This window comes from Dermochelys coriacea, chromosome 3 (genome assembly GCF_009764565.3).
Source record: "Dermochelys coriacea isolate rDerCor1 chromosome 3, rDerCor1.pri.v4, whole genome shotgun sequence".
Lineage (NCBI taxonomy): Eukaryota > Metazoa > Chordata > Testudines > Dermochelyidae > Dermochelys > Dermochelys coriacea.
Window position 1 is genome coordinate 166,394,299 of NC_050070.1, and position 19,600 is coordinate 166,413,898.

The 19,600-nt window shown below is 41.3% G+C and overlaps 1 protein-coding gene across 1 annotated transcript in view; it reads left to right on the plus strand.

Annotated features, from left to right (window-relative positions):
* USH2A (usherin) overlaps positions 1-19,600 on the plus strand; it is a 590,403-nt gene that overhangs the window by 267,211 nt on the left and 303,592 nt on the right. Inside the window, 1 exon segment of the mRNA XM_038396580.2 lies at positions 7,347-7,460. Within this exon segment, the coding sequence (XP_038252508.1) occupies positions 7,347-7,460 (114 nt within the window).

The following is a 19,600-nucleotide window of genomic DNA, read 5'->3' on the forward strand; positions in this document are numbered from 1 at the left end:
AGATAATCCACAATTTATACTAGTTTAAATCTGCAAGTGCCCCATGCCTCATGCTGCAGAGGAAGGTGAAAAACCCCCAGGTTCTCAGCCAATCTGACCTGGGGGAAAATTCCTTCCAACCCCAAATATGGCTATTAGTTAGACCCTGAACATGTGGGCAATACGTACCAGGCAGATACCTGGGAAAGAATTCTCTGTAGTAACTCAGACCCTCCCCATCTAGGGTCCCGTCTCCAGCAGTTGGGGATTTTTGCTACTGGCAATCACTGCTGGGCCACACGCCATTGTAGGAAGTCCCATCATACCACCCCCTCCAAAAAATGATCAAGCTCAGTCTTGAAGCTGGTTACGTTTTTTGACCCTGCTTCTCCCCTTGGAAGGCTATTCCAGAACTTTGAGTCCTCTGATGGTTAAAAACCTTCATCTAATTTTGAGCCTAAACTTGTTGATGGCTAGTTTATAGCCATTTGTTCTTGTGTCTACTTTGGCTCTTAACTTAAAAAAACTCCACTCTCTCTCTGGTATTTTCCCTCTGATGTATTTATAGAGAGCAATCATATCTCCGCCTCCCCTCACCCCCCGCCTTTTTTTGGTTAGGCTAAACAAGCCAAGTTCTTTGAGACTCCTCTAATAAGATAGGTTTTCCATTCCTTGGATCATCCTAGTTGCCCTTCTCTGCACCTGTTCCTGTTTGAATTCATCCTTCTTAAATATGGGAGACTGGAAATGCATACAGTATTCCAGGTGAGGTCTCACCAGTGCCTTTTATAATGGTACTAACACTTCCCTGTCTCTTTTGCAAATACCTTGCCTGATGCATCCTCGTACTGCATTAGTCTTTTTCATGGTCGCATTGCATTGATGGCTTATAGTCATCCTATGATCAACCAATATACCCAGGTCTTTCTCCTCTTATGTTGCTTCCCACTGATAAAGTCCCCAGTTTATAGCAAAAATTCTTATTAATCCCTAAATGTATGACTTTGCACTATTAAATTTCATTCCATTTCTATTACTCCAGTTTACAAGGTCATCCAGATCTTCTTGTATGATATTCTGGTCCTCCTCTGTAGTGGCTATACCTCCCAACTTCGTGTCTCCACAAATTTTATTAGCGCACTCTCACTTTTTGTGCCAAGGTCAGTAATAAAAATGTTAAATAAGTTTGGTCCCAAAACTGATCCTTGAGGAACTCAACTAGTAAGCTCCCTCCAGGCTGGCAGTTCGCCTTTCAGTATGACCTGTTGTAGTCATCCCTTTAACCAGTTTCTTATCCTCCTTTCAATTCTCCATTTTCCAATATCCCCATTTTCTCCAATTTAACTAATTTCCTATGTGGAAGTGTATCAAAGACCTTATTGAAATCCAGGTAGATTAGATCTACTGCATTTTCTTTGTCTAAAAAATCAGTTGTCTTCTCAAAGAAGGAGATCAGGTTGGTCTGGCACAATCTACATTTTATAAAACTAATTACAATTTTATCCCAATTACAATGTGCCTCTGTCCTTAACTACTTTCTCTTTTAAAATTTGTTTGACCTTGCATACAGTTAACCCTAGAGGCCTGTAGTTTCCTGGATCACTTTTTTCCTTAAAAATAAGAACTATTGTAGGCACCAACTCCATGGGTGCTCTGGGGCTGGAGTACCCATGGGAAAAAAATAATGGGTGCTCAGCATCCACCAGCGGCCCCAACAATCAGCACCTTCCACCCATAAGTGGGCCCTGCCAATAAGTTCCTCCTCCTCCTCCCTCCCAGTGCCCCCCACGCGCTGTGATCAGCTGTTTAGTGGTGGACAGGAGGCACTGGGGGGAGGAGGCTGGGCGAGGCAGGTCGGGGGGGTGGCCTTTGGGAAAGGGGTGGAGTGGGGGCAGAGCCTGGGGCAGGCCAGGGGTCAAGCCCCCTCACCCCCACAAAGACCATAAAGTTGGCACCTGTGGGAACTATGTTAGCAATTCTCCAGTCAGGGTCTGACCCCTGAGTTTACAGATTCATTAAAAGTCTTTTCTATTGGGCTTGTGATTTCATGTGCCAGTTCCTTTAATATTCTTGGATGGAGATTATCTGATTTGATTAAGTCCCATTAAGGTGTTTGAGTTTGATTTACAACTCGGATGTGGTAATTTCTACCTGCATATACTCGTTCCCATTAGCCACCCTGCCTCTACCTCTAAGCTATTCATTAGTCTCATTAAAAACTGAGGCAAAGTATATGTTTAGGTGTCAGCTCATGCCTAGATTATCTTTAATCTCCACCCCATCCTCAGTGGTTAGCAGTCCCACTTCTTCTTTTCTTGTTTTTTTTTATTATTATTATTTATGTAGCTATAGAACCTCTTACTTTTGGGTTTAATTCCCTTTTCAATGTCCAATTCTGCTTGGCTTTGGCAGTTCAAATTTTTTTCTAACACTTTCTGACCTCCAAGAGGTAGCTTTCCTTGCTGATCATCCCGTCTTCCATTCCTTGTAGGCTTTCTGCTTTTTCTTAATCACCTGTTTGAGATGCTTACTCATCCAGCTTAGTCTGCAACCCGTCCTTATGATTTTTTCCCTTTGTTTGGGATGCAGGCTTCAGATAACTTCTGCAACTATGACTTAAAGTAATTCCAGGCCTCCTCCACATTCAAGTCCTTGAGTTCTTCGGTCCAGTCCACTTCCCCAATTAATCCCCTTAATTTATTAAAATTAGCTCTTTTGAAATCAAGAACTCTTGTTGCAGATCTATTTTTAAACTGAATTAACTCAGGATCACTTGAATCAAGGCTGTCCTCTACAACCAGTTCGTCTATGAGGTCCTCACTACTCACCAATACAAATCTAAAATGACATCACCTCTTCTTGGTTCAGCAACTATCTGGTGAAGAAATCTGTCAGTATCAAATCCAGGAAAATCTGGGCCCTACTGTACTTAGTAACACTTGTCCTCCAATCTATATTTGGGAAGTTAAAAGGTTCCCATACTCACACAATTTCCTGTAGTATTTAGTTAATTAAAAACATTAAAGAGGTCTCTATCCATAACCAAATTGGATCCTGGTGGTCTGTAACACACCTCAAGCACTATATCGGGGATGCTCTAATAGCTTTCTTCCCCAAAGTGATTTTGGCCCACACAGACTCTATCTTATTCATTCTATCACTTCTAATTTCTTTACAGTTTATCTTAGCAATATACAAGTCTACTCAACGACCTTTTTCTTTCTTTCTTTCTTTCTTGAACAGCCCATACCTTTCAATACTGTACTCCAATCATGACTACTATTCCACCATGTTTCTGTTATTCCTCTAATATCTGGTTTCACTTCCTGCACCAGTAGTTCTAGTTCCTCCAGTTTGTTACCCAGGCTCCTTGTATTGGTGTACAAACATCTTAACTATTGCTGCTGGGTTTCGTCCCACATTCCTCGCCTGATTGGGTACAGTCATTCTCCTGCAGTGTTGCCTAACTGTTCATCTTACCAGACCTCCATTTTACCATAAATTTATTGTGGACCCTTTTATGCTGTTCATTTCCATGCATGTTTCCTCCATTTCATATGTGAGAATAAACCTCATGTTTTTTCTTCCTAAACTGTTACTAAAACCCAGCTTTAAATATTACAAATAATTTTAAAAACATTTTAATAAAAGTATAGAAAATTAAATACTAGTTTTGCATACCAAGTGGGCTTAATGTTCTAGGTGTGGGTTTACGGATCTGTTACACTGTTAACTTTACATCCATATTTAACAAATGACATTATTCAGTTTCATGGGGTCACTGCGTCAAAATGTCTGTGTTAGGACTTTAATTTATTTCCTGAGGTTCTTTTTAGTGGGCAGAAAGAGTGGTGCATTGGATTGATTTACTGTCTCTAATCCACCATGTGGATTTTAAGGCTTGGAACTTATTCTGTGATGTAAATTTAAAACCTAGAAGAATTTAGCTGTACTTCAGTAGCAAGCTGGAAAAGACTGGGGATCTCGTAACTCAAATGTTGGGAGGATGATTCTATTGCAGAGGTAAAGTTCTCTAATTTCAAGCAGCTTTAACTGTACCATTTACTCAGCATTCCATTCCACCCACTGGTTTATCCACACAGGTCCTGTTTACTTCAGTGGTAGCTATGTATGCATGTATGAGGGCAGAATTTTGTGTGGTTAGTATCACTTCGTGATACAGCCAAATGAACTATTTACCTGGATGTCAAGTGTTGCCTTTAAGAGATGCTGACATAACAGTGTACAAATTAAGGATTAAGAAACTATTTAGAAGACCCTCTACCATTTTCAAATGGGTCTCAGGGAAGTTTTATAACAAGATTATATACTTTTCTTTGCTCTGCTATAAATTAAAGCACGTATATCAAAGATGATCTTTGTTATGGGACTGCTGACTTTGCACTCTGGGATAGGCAGGCACCGGGTGTAAATTTCAATAGCTGACTAAAAGTGCAGGGGAAATGAGCAGGTAATGAGAGAAGAGCAGCCAGTTCTTTAATTGAATTAAAAGCCGAGTGACACCAAAGCAGACACCTGTCCAATTGCAGACAGGCCAAGGTGTTTACCATTGCTGTACAAGCGATTTGAAGATGACAGCAATCTTTCCGCCCACAGATTAACATAATGAAGGAGAACAGATTACAGCGGGTGCTGGCCAAATACTTAGGTTGGCAGCTGAGAAAAAAAGTAGTTTGTTGAAGTATGTAAATAAAAACTGCACTTTCCATTGCCTATGTATTCAGTTCATCTGCTTCCTTGTTGCCAGCAAAATAGTGGACATTACATGTATAAAGGAAAGGAGTGAATTATAAAATGTCAAAATAGAATTTCTCTGGATAAGCCTTTACTAAAAGCAATGAAGCAGATTTACAAAAAGAATGATTTTTTTAGACGCCCACTGTCCTTCATATCCCTGTCAGATGATTCCATATGTAAAATCTAATGCAGCGCAGATACAGCATGTAAGATCTTTCCATTTTGTAAAATAAATAAAAATTCCTCCAGTGCTTGAGGCATCTTTCTGGATGTATTGTTGCTGCTGGTGGTGCCTGAAGCCATTGGGGACCCCACAGAATGTCTCCCAACAAAAAATTCAAGGAGTATTAACTCTCTATCTCATAAGGAGAATAGGCTATGGCTGCTAAATGTAAAATACAACTAAATTGCATCCAAAACCACAGCAAAATACAATGTGAAACGGCACTTGATGTATAACAAAATATCCCCTACCACACTTCTCACAGCAGAGAACATGCAAATGTCAGATTTAGATGCATTGATTCATGCACCTATTTATTGGCTCAAGGTAATTCAAACTGTGTGGTTTTACTTTCCTCTTCCTCCTTCCCCTCCCCCCCCCCAAACTAGGTATGTGTCAATGTTAAGTATTAATGCAAAATGCATTAGTGCTTAGCAGAGAGATTCCCTGGAGATGCTGGTGCCAAATAGTTTAATACAGATGCCTGCATTCCTGCATTACACGGGATGCTAAAACTTTAAAAACATCAATAATGCCTACTTTATGCTTATTCAATGTGCTTTCAAATTGCTGTCTTCCATCATCGAAAGATTACAAGCAAAGTTTGTTGGTACTGCTGCTGACCCTGCTCTGCCTTCAGTGTATCTGCTGTAGCATTTACAGATGTGTCAGTGCAGCTTTCCATTATCAACTGATGATTAGCAGAATCAAGAACTATGATCAGAGAGGGATGGTATTGATCTTTCACCATTTTTACTCTTAAATGGAACTACATTGACTGGAGTTACCCCTGATTTATACGTTGTAAGGGAGAGTAGAATCAGGCCCTAAAAGAGATAAAGTGAAAGATCTTGCAGATGCCAAACTTTCAGGATTTTTCAGTCAAGTACAAGAATAAACCAAGCATCTCCATTTCAATGAAAGATTGGTCTGGAAAATTGTAGCATCTACAAGCTTCTTAGCAAATACTAGGAGAATACATCACTTCACTTTGGATTGTCACCTGTGCACATCAAAGAAAAACTGCACCAACTTTAACATTTACTTTGCTGTCCTGTACAAGAGGAAAGGAAATTTTCTGCATTAATTGTTAATGATAGTGACTCCTATTTAATTCCACCTCCAAGTGTGCACATCACCCCAAAGGGGGAAGGAGGCAGCATCATGACACACTGCACTGAAGGGATCTTAAGGCAAGCTCTTTACCTCTGCATTTTCCAATTAAATATAATTTTGTATCTTCCAATTGCAAGTTCTTTCCCAAGCTGCTCATGAAAAAGTACAGCTTTTTATCATCCCAATGCAGGGCAGTGTCTAAATAGCACAATTTGGCACCTAAGGTGAAATTCTACACTGGGAAGTCAGTGTATACATAGTGGACATCAGAATATGGTGCACATTGAAAGTCAGCAAGAGTCTGCTCTCCTTTTTTAATTTTTATTTTTTTCTGAAGTTTCACTTCACATTATTTTATTATTTCGCCTGCTTTGAAATGGGAACTGCTAATGCTTTGACAGATTTCTTGAACATTTGTACACTTTCACTGTGGTATTTCTGTATTTTCCAATTTAATATAATTGTGAGATTTCCTACACCAATACTCCTCACTGAATCATTACACCTATCCCTACATTTTTTGAGTACTAGGATGACCATTTTTTTCAGGAGTGCATCCAGGAGTGAAATCAAATTGGTATCACTCACAGCTGATTTACAGCGGAATTCTATCCACCTCTCTTCACTAACACCAATAAGTCCTGAAAAAGCACAAGTATACAAATCTTTCCTTGTTGAATCCTTGGGTACTGTGTCAACTGAGTTCCGTTACTGTGGTGGTGTATTAACACGGGGATTATACGATACCACTGAAGTAATGGAACCCAGATGGTATGTTTCATATAGTACCAGGAGCTTGATGTCTTGGATTAAAATGGGAAGCTTTGTAGAACAATGTTAATGCCTAGGAGAAAGATCTCTTTCGTTTTATCTAAGAGGTTAGAAATTCTTTGGGAAAAACAAAACTTATAAGTAAAATAATTTGGTGGGGAAGGGATAAAGAAAAGCTGAGTTAATAGTTATGTATATTTAAGCTGCTGAAATCTTGAAATAACTTCTAGTTTAAAAAGAATAACTGGAAGATTCCAGCTGCACAATATTAGCATATTGTATTGAACAAAACACGATTTACTTTTAAAAAGCAGAAACTATTTCAAACCATGAGAAATGCAAGTTTTAATGCTTTGTCCTTTCCTCCTGTACTATTGTAAGTATATTATTTTATGTAAATATATATTGCTGGACAATGTAATTATAGCATTGTGACTGTATATGTACATACGTGGGACTGCATAGTGTACATATCCAACATTAATTTCTTCTGTTGTAGGCATGTTGACAGGCGTGCAACCCTTCACAAACTATGGTGTAACCCTAACTGCTTGCACTTTGGCTGGCTGTACTGAGAGCTCACATGCATTGAACATCTCCACTCCACAAGAAGGTAAAGTAATTTCAAAGGTCTTGACTTCCACATTTCAGTCATGAATAATAAAATAGGAGAAGAGCTAAATGCTGCAAAGCCATTTGCTGGAAAACCCCAACCTAATTTGATGACAAAGTGCATTGCCAGAGCATAATTGCTCCATTTTTGGGGGGGTGCGAAAATGAATCAAACTCCATACCCTTTAATGACATGCATCTTTAATAGCTGTAATGCAGATTAATGGGCTTTTTAATTGCTGTTACATTGTTCATGCAAGAGCCTTGTCATTAATATGAAGCATCTGAAAGATTAATGAAAGCTTCCTCATTTTACTATGGCTCAGAAGTAAATCTAGAGACAGTCTGACTAAAAAGAATTGATTGTATGGCACAGTATGAAATTGAGAATCAAACGGTTGATTTCCATGGTCTCTTTTAACTGCTAAACACTAGCATAGGCAACAATTATTTTAGTATGATGGAACCTCCAAACGCCAATTTAGCCATTTATTAATCACTGCTCAATTTTCTGCTGCTTTTCTTAACTCTTGTGCATTTTTCGTTGTACTTGGAACTTAAAAGTTGCAAGCATAAATTAAGGGTTTTTTAAGCTTGCATTAAGATCTAGAGCAGCAAGAAAGAAAATATATTACAGTTCTGGTTTTAGAGACCAGCTCAATAACTACTGTGCATCAATTACTAGAGGAACTGTTCCCAAAAGATCTGAAGCATATGTAACTCCTATCTCACTTAAACATAAGATACAGGTCAAATTCATCTGTTGGTTACATCAGTCTAAAGATGGAGCAATCCAATTGTAATCAGCAGTTACTCCAGATTGATGCCAGTATAATTTGACCCTTATGTGTAAAACAGTATTTCGTCTTCCATGAAGTGAAACAATTTTAAAACTCATCTTAAAAAAAAATTCCCATCAGGTGTGTGGTGTGTTTTTTAAGAAGGAAGTATAGGCTTCTCTTTCTTTTTATCATCTTTTTTTAATAAGTTAGATAAAGAAATAGTGATACAGTGCTAACATGGAACTAAGACTTCAGCATAAGTTGGTGTAAATTAGAGGCAAACCAGAAAAATCAAAACTGCACCACTTCTAATGAATTAAAATTAGACATGGTTCTCAGCCACAAAGTTTGGATCAGCTGTTTGTAGGGACGGGTGAATTAATGTGGGGGAAAAAAAAACCCTTTACCCCTCTGGAATTGCATGCTTTTCTAGAACCAGGTTTTAGTTAAAAGGTCAGTTTTCAGAATGGAGAGAGGTAAATAGTAGTGTTCCCCAGAGATCTGTACTGGGACCAGTGCGGTTCAGCATATTCACAAATTATGTGGAAAAGGGTAAACAGTGATTTGGCAACATTTTCAGACTATACAAAATTATTCAAGATAGTTAGGTCCAAAGCAGACTATGAGGAGTTACTAAGGGATCTCACAAAACTGGATGACTGGGCAAACAAAATGGCAGATGAAATTCAATGCTGATAAATGCAGAGTAATGCACATTGGAAAATATAATCCCAACTATACATACAAAATGATGCAAAAAGAAAAGGAGTACTTGTGGCACCTTAGAGACTAACAAATTTATTAGAGCATAAGCTTTTGTGAGCTACAGCTCACTTCATCGGATGCTGTTTTTTCCACCAAATGCATCCGATGAAGTGAGCTGTAGCTCACGAAAGCTTATGCTCTAATAAATTTGTTAGTCTCTAAGGTGCCACAAGTACTCCTTTTCTTTTTGCGAATACAGACTAACACGGCTGCTACTCTGATACAAAATGATGGGGTCTAAATTAACTATTACCATTCAAGAAAGAGATCTTGGAGTCATTGTGGATAGTTCTCTGAGAACATCCACTCAATGTGCAGTGGCAATCAAAAAAGCTAACAGAATGCTAGGACCCATTATGAAAGGGATAGATAATAAGACAGAAAATATCATAATGCCCCTATATAAATCCATGGTACGCCCACACCTTGAATACTGTGTGCAGTTCTGTTTGCCCTATCTAAAAAAAGATATATTAGAATTGGAAAAGGTACAGAGAAGGGCAACAAAAATGATTAGGAGGATAGAACAGCTTCCATATGAAGAGAGATTACAAAGACTGGCAATTTTCATCTTGGAAAAAAGACTAGTAAGAGGGAATATGGTGGATATCTATAAAATCATGAATGGTGTGGAGAAAGTGAATAAGGAAGTGTTATTTACCTCTTCTCATAACACAAGAATCAGGGTTCACACAATGAAATTAATAGGCAGCAGGTTTAAAACAAACATAAGGAAGTACTACTTCTTTGAGTAATGTCCCTATGGGTGTGCTTGCGTCCCTGTGCTGCTGATCGGAGAACTTTGGTAGCAGTGTCGGTTAGGCCCACACATGCGCTGTCTCTTTTCTCTGCCACAAGGCTAACCAGCACACACAGACTAATCCCCCACGGTTCCTTCTCAACTGCCCCTGGCTACAGACGGAGCCATTGGCGGTCTGTTTGCGATAGTTAGCTTCTTTAGCATTTTTATTACTTTGTATCCTCAGTCTTAGTTGGAGCCTTTTCCTCTGTATCTGTCTTCCAAAACAAAAAACAAACAAGCAAAACCTTTTTTTCCCCTTTTTTGGTTGGGGACCCCTTCCCCAAACAGGGTATGCCTGGCTCACCAGGCTTTAAGAAGTGCCTGCTCTGCCCAGCTCTGTCCACAAGAGAGTGGAGAGTAGTTTCTCTCCCCCACCCCCTGCCATCAATTTTGGAGGGATGCCACACCCCCTTACTACATTATCTGCTATCAAGAGGCTCCTTGGGTATACCCTCAATCTGCCATATGACCAACCATGGGCACCACCACTAGGCTCTATTCCACTGCCCCAGTGGCCATACTGGGATCCCTGGGTGCATATCACCCCCACACGTCTCAGGCTTCCAGTCTCACTTGTGGGCCCCTGAAACATCCCCCCTTGGCTATGACATCCAGAACCTCGAAACCTTCAGAAGAGAGCATGGAAGAATAGGAGGGTGGAGTTGAGGAAGAAGTTACTCTGAGGACCAACATCTCTTCCTCCTCTCCAGATGAGGCATTCATGCCCTGCCACCATCCTTAGCCCATGATTTTCGGCTCTTCCAGGACTTGGCCAAAAGGATTGCAGATACACTGCAGATACTCTTGGAGGAAGTCAAGGATGTTCATTACAAACTCCTTGACATCCCACACTCTTCCTTGACCTCCAGAATAGTTTTCCCATCAATGAGGCTGTTGTGGACCTGCAAAACTATATGACAAACCCCAGCATCAGTGAGGCCTACTTGTAATTTTTTTTATTGGTCCATTTACATCCTGGCTGGGGAGATGGAATTTCTTTTCTCCCACCCTTCCCCCAACTCCATTGTTATGGACATAGCAAACTTCCAGGTCCATCAAAACCAAATGAGATCCACCCCCCTTGGTAGGGACTGGAAATGGTTGGACCTCTTCAGGCAGAAAGCCTACTTTTCAGCAAGGCTGGCCTTACCATGAGGCAACTGAGGCGGCCACCTCAGGTGCCAGACTGGGGGGCGGAGGGAGCATAGGACCCAGAGTGTAGAAAATTGTGTCTGCTGCTGGTGCATATGTATTCTCTCTGCTCTAGTTGCACAGAGATGGTGGATTGCTGTGCTGGACGAAGGTGGGCACAAGAGACATAACAGGCAGGCAGGAGAAAAGGTGAGAGGCAATAACAAAAAGCAGCAGGAGCTGCAGGGAGAGAGAGGAGGAGGAGCCTCTTATGTATCTCTCTAGCACCCCCAGGAGCCTGGACTGATTAACACCAGCTTCTCAGGGAGCTTCCTGTTTCCTGCTGCTTCCCTGAACCCACTTGAGGAGAACAGGCAGTCAACTGAAGTAGTAGGAGCCAGTTAGGCCCTTATATCTTCCCTCACTCAGGCCCTGCCACGAGCCTGCTTATTTGTCCCCTTATACTGAGTGTTGGAACCACTATAGCTGGCACAGAACAGCAGTCATGAGTGAAAGAAGAAAATGCCTCTATGGGGCAGCATTCAGAAAAAGAAAGCAAGCAAAGGAAGCTTTTCTATCTATCTAAGTAGGAAGGTGCTTCCCTGAGATTCACAGACACAAATGTTCATGGTGAGGCCTTCCAGCCCCAGTGAGAATGTGAGTGGTGAGGAGATGCCTGATCTTCCAGTTAGTCTGCTGAATTTTTTAATGTAATTCAAACCATTTATGTATTTTTCTCTGCATCAACTCATCAGTGGCAAATTTTGAAGCAACATCTGGGAACATCCTCTCTGACACTGAAACCACTGAGTGCCACACGATGGGAAAGTCGAGTGAAGGCAATAAAGCCTATCAAACACCAAATTGGGAAGATAGATAATGCCATTATGGAGGATAATGCTATGACAGGAACTGTTCGTGGAAGAACGGTGGCATAGGGAAATGGAATCACCAGAAATATACATAACTTCAGATTTCTGTGTTGCTTAGTGTTGTGGCATGACATACTGTTTGAAATAAATGTTGTAAGCAAGAGACCCCAAGGTGTTGACCTTGATATATCTGGAGCAATGGAACAACTGGACAAAGCAAAGTCAGACCTACAGTCTTACTGATCAGATGAGGGATTTCAAAACGTTCTGAAGAGTGCACAGAAGTTGGCAGAGGAACCTCACACTGAAGCTATTTTCCCACCCATTCAAGAATACAAGAGTCACCGAAGAAGATGACATTTTGATTATGAGGCACAGGATAATCCCATAAGAGACCCCAAACAATAATTCAAAGTTGAATTCTTTAACCAGGTGTTATATAGTGCAATACAGTCAGTTGAAGAACATTTCATACAGCTCAAGGAACACAGCAGTATATTTGGGTTGTTGTATGATATTCCAAAACTCCTCACTATACCTGAAGAAGACCTACACCAGCAATGCAGGGCACTAGAGACAGTGTTGACACATGATGACATGCGCGATATTGATGCGAATGATTTAGATGATGAACTGAAAGCCCTTTCAAGATACATTTCAGCATGATCAACTTCAAAGGCTCTTCTGGAATATATGTGCACAAATAAGATGACCACCCTCTTTCCAAATGATTTTGTTGCTCTGCGCATACTTTTAACACTTCCTGTAACAGTTGCCAGTGGAAAACGCAGCTTCTCCAAGCTGAAGTTAATAAAAACACATCTATGCTCCGCAATGACACAGGAGAGGCTGGTCGGCCTTGCAACCATCTCAATAGAGCAGGAGCTGACCCAGACTGTTGTGGACCATCAGCAGGAAGCAGTTCAAATCTTTGCAACCAAGAAGGCATAGAAAGCACCACTTTGATTATTCAAACAGATAAAAATGCCAGTGTTTACTATGCAGACAAGAAAAGTTACATATGCTGTTCAGACATTTGAAAGTTAAGTGTTACTTAAAATTTTTGAACAAGGCATTTTAAGTTGTTAGTTCTCCTTTATTGGGGCAGGTAGTGGAACAGGAAGAAGGCAGAATTGAGACCTTTCAAAGTTTTGGCCCAAGCGAGGGGGTATGGGGTTTGAGTTCCCCACCTCAGGTGCTAAAATGTTGTGGGCCGGCCCTGCTCTTCAGCCACATTGCAATTCGAATCACAAACTATCAAGCCTTAACAGCGCAGTATGACTGTCAACTATTCATAACTCAACAGCTTTATTGATCAGCTCCCAGAGTCACCGTGCAACCAATTCTATGCTATCATCCAGGAAGGGCAGCTAGTAACCAAAACAACTCTCCAGTCAGCTCTCGATGCAGCCAATACAGCAGCCTGGTCCATCTCCATGACAGTGGTCATGCAATGTGTGTCATGGTTACAACTTTCCCTAAAGGGGTGCAGACAACTCTTGAAGACCTTCCCTTTGAAGGCACTGAGCTGTTTGTAGAGAATACTGAGGCATCTCTCCATACCCTTAAAGATTTCAGGTGACTTCAGGGCCATTCTCCACTCATTAGAAATCTATATGCCTGGACAAAAAACAATATTTAGTCTGCAGCCCCAGCATAAATCCCGTACCTCCCGTTACCCGATTCAATGCTTTTACGAACCTCAGAAAAATAAATCTAGGTTCTCCAGATGCAAACCATCCGGTCTACAGCCTTCCAGGTTGCAATCATCTACCTTAAAATATCAATTTTGACATGTTAGTCAAGGTGTTGACAGACCACTCCCCTCAACTGCTACAGCTGACCAACCTATTCTACCCATTCAGCTACTGCCTTGCCATATTCCACAGCACCTGGGCATGCATAACACTGGACTGATGGATCTTGGAAATAATTCAAAATGGGTATTCCATCCACTTTGTCTCCCCCACACCACCACTCTTCCCCATCCTTCTTCAGGGACCCTTCTCATGGGACTTTACTACAACAAGAGATAGATTGCCTCCTCCAGTAAGGAGCCATAGAACCAGTACCTTAATGTCTACAAGGAAAAGGTTTTTACTCTTGTTATTTCCTAAAACCCCAGAGGAAGGGAGGTTGGAGACTTATGCTAGACCTCAGAGCACTCAAGAAGTTTGTCAAAGCTGAAAAATTATAGATGGATAGCAATGATTATTCTAGCACTGGAAAAGGGAGACTGGTTTTTGTCCCTCAACCTTCAGGACGCTTATTTCCATATTTCAATCCTACTCTCTCGGACAGTTCCTCAGGTTTACCCTAGGACAAGACCACTGTCAGTAAAGAGGAGTCCCCTTCAGGCTGTCATCAGCTTCGAGGGTATTCTCCAAGATTCTCTCAGTAGTGAATGCTCACCTATGCTCCCAGGGGATTATGATCTACCCCTACCTGTATAATTGCATCCTCAGAGCCTGCTCCTTCCATAAGGCTTGTCGGGTTACCAAAACTGCTGTAGACTTATTCACAGAACTCAGCCTGCGGGTCAACACCCAGAAATCAACCTTCATCCCGGAACAATGCCTGAAATTCATAATGGCTGACCTCATCTTGTTACAGGCCAAAGCTCTGCTACCTCAGCACAGGTTCCTCTACTGAGCTATGCTCATCGAGACAATACAAAACAGTCCCCAAATATCACTCAGACACTGCCTCCAACTTTTGGGGGATATAGCAGCTGGCACAATGGTAATACCTCATTCCAGGCTTCACATGCAGCGTTTCCAGATGTGGTTCAGCTCAGTCTACAGACTAAACAGAGATGGACTAGATAAACCTCTGTCACTGTCCACCAAGGTAAAAAACTCCCTGGTGGAAAAAAATAGGAAATATTTGCAAAGGGATCCCCTTTTTGTAAACTTCCCTGTCACCACTGACACATACCTCATAGGATGGGGCACGCGTCTAAACAACTTTACAACACAAGGCAAATGGTTGTCCATGGAGATCGGCCTCCACACCAATCTCCTTGAGCTGAGGGCGGTCAGCAATGCTGGCACCCACTTCCTCCTGCTGATCAAAGGAACACACACGAGAGTCCTAATAGACAACATAGCATGCATGTACTGCATAAATCAACAGGGAGGAGACAGATCACCCTCAGTCTATGCAGAAGCACTAACGTTATGGAAGTGGTGCATCTCCCACATTACACTATCAGCAGCCCACCTTCCAGGCATACAAAAATCAATAGCGGACAGTCTCGATCACAGGTTCCCACATTTCCCATACTATCAAAAGTCCTATTAAAAATAAAATGAGAAGGTGCACATGTCATACTGATTGTTCCCACTTGGCTGAGACAGAATTGGCACCTTTACCTGTCACAGCTCACAACATGCCCACCGATCTCTTTCCAGTCCACGCCACACCTCCCCTCATAGAATGAAGGATGTACTCTACATCCCAACTTTGGGATTCTCTGCATCAAAGCTTGGCTCCTTCATGTTTCAAATGCATAGAGAGTTCCTGCTCGGAGGAGGTACAAGAGGTATTATTACATAGTAGAAAATCCACAACATACTGTATTTACCCCCCAAAATTATCCAGATTTCAGGCTTGGTGTAATTCTCAACAAATTTCTCCAACATCCACTACTCTTCTAAAGATCCTAGACTGCGCACTGACTCTTAAAAAATGGGTTTCAGAGTAGCAGCCGTGTTAGTCTGTATTCACAAAAAAGAAAAGGAGTACTTGTGGCACCTTAGAGACTAACAAATTTATTTGAGCATAAGCTTTCGTGAGCTACAGCTCCGATGAAGTGAGCTGTAGCTCACGAAAGCTTATGCTCAAATAAATTTGTTAATCTCTAAGGTGCCACAAGTATTCCTTTTCTTTTTTAAAAAATGGGGACTATCTCTCAATTCAATCAAAGTTCTCTTAGTGGCTATAACAGCCTTCCACCAACAAGCAGAGGGCTACTCAGAGCTATCACACCCAACCACAAAATGATTCCTCAGGGGTATAGTAAACCTTTTTACACAACCCTGACATCCCACCCCTACGTGGGATCTAAATCTAGTGTTGAAAAGACTGACTAGACCTCCCTTGAAACCCACGGCTGTTCACTTACATACCTGTCAATGAAAACAGTTTTCCTGGTGGCAATCACCTTGGCTAGGAGAATAGGGGAAATAGCAGCTCTGATGGCACATCTTCCCTACAGGGTATTCTTTCGGGACAAGGTCACACTCAGGCCACACCTGAAATTCACTCCTAAGGTGACCACCTCTTTTCACATGAACCAAATAATCCACCTTACAACTTTTTACCCTAAGTCACACCGTGATAACAGGGAGACTATATTGCACACGCAAGATGTTAGGAGCTCCCGGGCCTTTTACCTGGATAGGACAAAGACTTTTAGGAAGTCTCCTAGGCTTTTCCTTTCTACTGCAGAAAGATCCAAGGGCTCAGCAATATCAGCCCAGAGACTTTCCATGTGGGTCTCAAACTGCATTAGACAATGTTATGAGGTTCACAACATGACACCTCCAGATGGTATTCTCACATACTCCACAAGGTTGATCTCCTCATCTGTCGCCTTCCTGAATAATGTCCCCACAACAGAAATCTGTCCATACTTCGCAGAACATTATGCGATTACTGGGGACTCCACCTCTGATGCCATCTTTGGCTCCACAGTACTGTCATCTGTAACTGACTCAACTCTGAAGCCCCAGTCTCCAGTGGGGATACTGCTCAGGAGTTGCCTACAGTGGAGCACCCCACAGGGATACTACTTGAAGAAGAAGAGGAAGTTACTCAACTTGTGTAGTAACAATGGGTCTCTGAGGTGTGTGTTCCGATGGGTGCTCCACAAGCCACCTTCCTCCCCTCTACTTCAGTTCTTGTCAATGACTCTGTGGTAGAGAAGGAACTGAGGGGGATGAGCCTGTGTGCAGTGGTTATCCTTGTGCCGGGGCATGAGGAGAGACCATGCATATGAGGGCCTAACGGACACTGCTACCGAAGTTCTCCAATCAGCAGTGCAGGGACGCAAGCAAACTTACAATGGAGCACCCATAGGGACACACATCTTGAAGAACCATTGTTACTGCACAAGGTGAGTAACTTCCTCTTCTTTACATAATACACATTCAACTTTTGGAACTCATTGCCATGGATATTGTGAAGGTTCAAAAAGAATTAGATAAGTTCATGGAGAATAGGTTCATCAATGCCTATAAGCTAAGATGGTCAGGGATGAAACCCCATGCTGTAAGTGTCCTAAACCTCTAACTGCCAGAAGCTGGGAGGTGACAACAGGGGATGGATCACTCAATAATTGCCCTGTTCTGTCCATTCCCTCTAAAGCACCTGGCATTAGCGACTATCAGAAGTCAGGATACTGGGCTATATGCACCATTAGTCTGGCCCAGTATGGCCATTCTTATGTTCTAAAGGCAAAAATTTGTCATCAGATGCTTGACAAGAACTCCCATTGACTTCACTGGAGTTGTTCTGTGTAAGGGTATAATTTTCCCTTAATTTTGTTTTTGAAATTTTCAAATACCCTTTCTGATTTTCAATCAGACCAGGACTATCCTGAGAAAGGTCATTCTTCTGAGATTTCTAGCCTAATTTTGCAGAATCAAAAAGTTTGTCAAAGCTTTGGGTAAGCATTAAACTGAACCAAACCTAAATTAGGCTGGTGGTATTTTTAAAGGCTCTTAGTGCTGTTCCAACTCTGTTCCCATAGAGATCTCTGTGGGTTTTACGGTGAACTTCAGGAGGATCAGAGTTAGGCAAATGCTGAGAGCTTTTGAAAATCTCACCCTAAACTTTTTACTATTTCCCCATTACTGTCTCATGGTCAGCTAGACTACAAATGGTGGGAGAGTGAGATGGCTTCACCATGAGAAAAAAATATTCTCTTTCTCTTCCATTGCTCTCAGTCATAGGACACATGAATCAGCTAGTGATGTCCCATGGAGATTGACCAAATTTGAAACATATGATGGAACTTCGAATTGTCTGTAGGCTAAATGTTTACAATGAAAGAAAATTTTACCAAAATAAGCAGGTTTGCTAGGCTTATCCTGAGGGGTTTTGCCACCTGTATTTATTTGAGCATTGTTTTTATGTCAATCCTTTGATATCTACTAAGAGTACCAATCCAGTTCTATATCCTTAAGTCCAATTATAGTTTTGTAGAATATTGTTAAATACACTAACTGATATTTTAGTGAATTCATAATTTATTACTCATTTCATTGTCAATGACAATTACATTATTTGTGGGCTTCCTCTGGAAAAAAACCTGTTAATGGAGCCAATGCTATACATAAGGAAATCCAATATTATAATATCTTTGCTTTATTGTATATTACAAGTTTCCTTAAAATTATTTTTTTTATTTGCTCATCTTAGTAAACGTACTAGCTAATACAGGAATTCTATGTGATTCAGAAAAAAATGCTAATTTCTGAGGATATACTTTCACATGGGGAAGGTTTACATAAGAAAAGATTTTTTTTTCTCCACAGAGAAATTCAATAAGGCCATGAGGAACATGTGTTTTATTTCTTTGAAGGACTGAACACACAGTCAATATGTAGAGTTTCTATTTTTGGGTATTTTATTGCATTCTCATAGTAACAATAATTTAATGATACAGAAGACAGGCATCTTATCATATTTTCCAGCTATCCCTTTTTCTCAATTGAAACATTCATTACTTTATATTGTTTGCATATTGCCAGCCACTGCTGGTTATTGTTTTAAATTGCCAAAATAGTGCTTGTAAATTACCAGATATTCCTGCCAGAGTGAGTAAGGCCCCAGTTCTGCCTCCCTTATGATATTCAAAGGTATTGCTGTGGAGTTAAAGTTTAACTCACTGTAAGGGAGGCAGAACTGGGCCTTACTCACTCTGAGTATGTCTACTCAGGCTATGGCAGTGAGCCTCCCAGCCCAGGTTGAGAGACTTGGGTTAGCATTCCACAAATAGCTGTGTGGATAGCTCTTGGAAGTTGTAGCTTGGGCTGGAACTAAGGGCTTGTCTACACTACTGGCTGGATCAATGGGCAGCAATCGATCCAGCAGGGGTCAATTTATTGTTTCTAATAACAAACAAATCGACCGCTGATCATTCTAGCATCAACTCCGGTACTCCACCTCAACTAAAAGCGCAAGGGGAATCAACGGGAGAGCATCTCCCATTGACACACCGCAGTGAAGACACTACGGTAAGTAGATGTAAGTACGTTGAGATCAGCTACGTTATTCATGTAGCTGAATTTGCATAACTTAGCTCAAACCTTCCCCTCCCCCCCATAGTGTAGACCAGCACTCAGACTCTGAAGCCTAGGGAGGGGGCTGGACTTCAAAGCCCAAGTTCCAGCACAAGCCACAACTTGAAAGAGCTGTCTACACAGCTATTTTTAGAGTGCTAGCACAAGCACAACCAAATCTGTCAACAATCTCACAACCGGGTGAGGAGACTTGCTGCCATGAGCTGTGTAGGCATACCCTAAACTATTAGCCATTGCCAACCTCTAGTTTACTATATACACACAAACTACATTAAAAGAGTGCTATTACTGTTGCAAAGTCAAGCTCTCAGAAGTTAGGAAACACCAGAATTAAAATTACATGTGCATAATAATATAATAATTAAGGCTCCATGTTTGTCACAGAAGTCACGGATTCTGTGACCTCCGTGACTTCTGCAGGGGCCCGTGCAGCTGGCCCAAAACATTACAATATATAGTTATATATACACAATTATGTA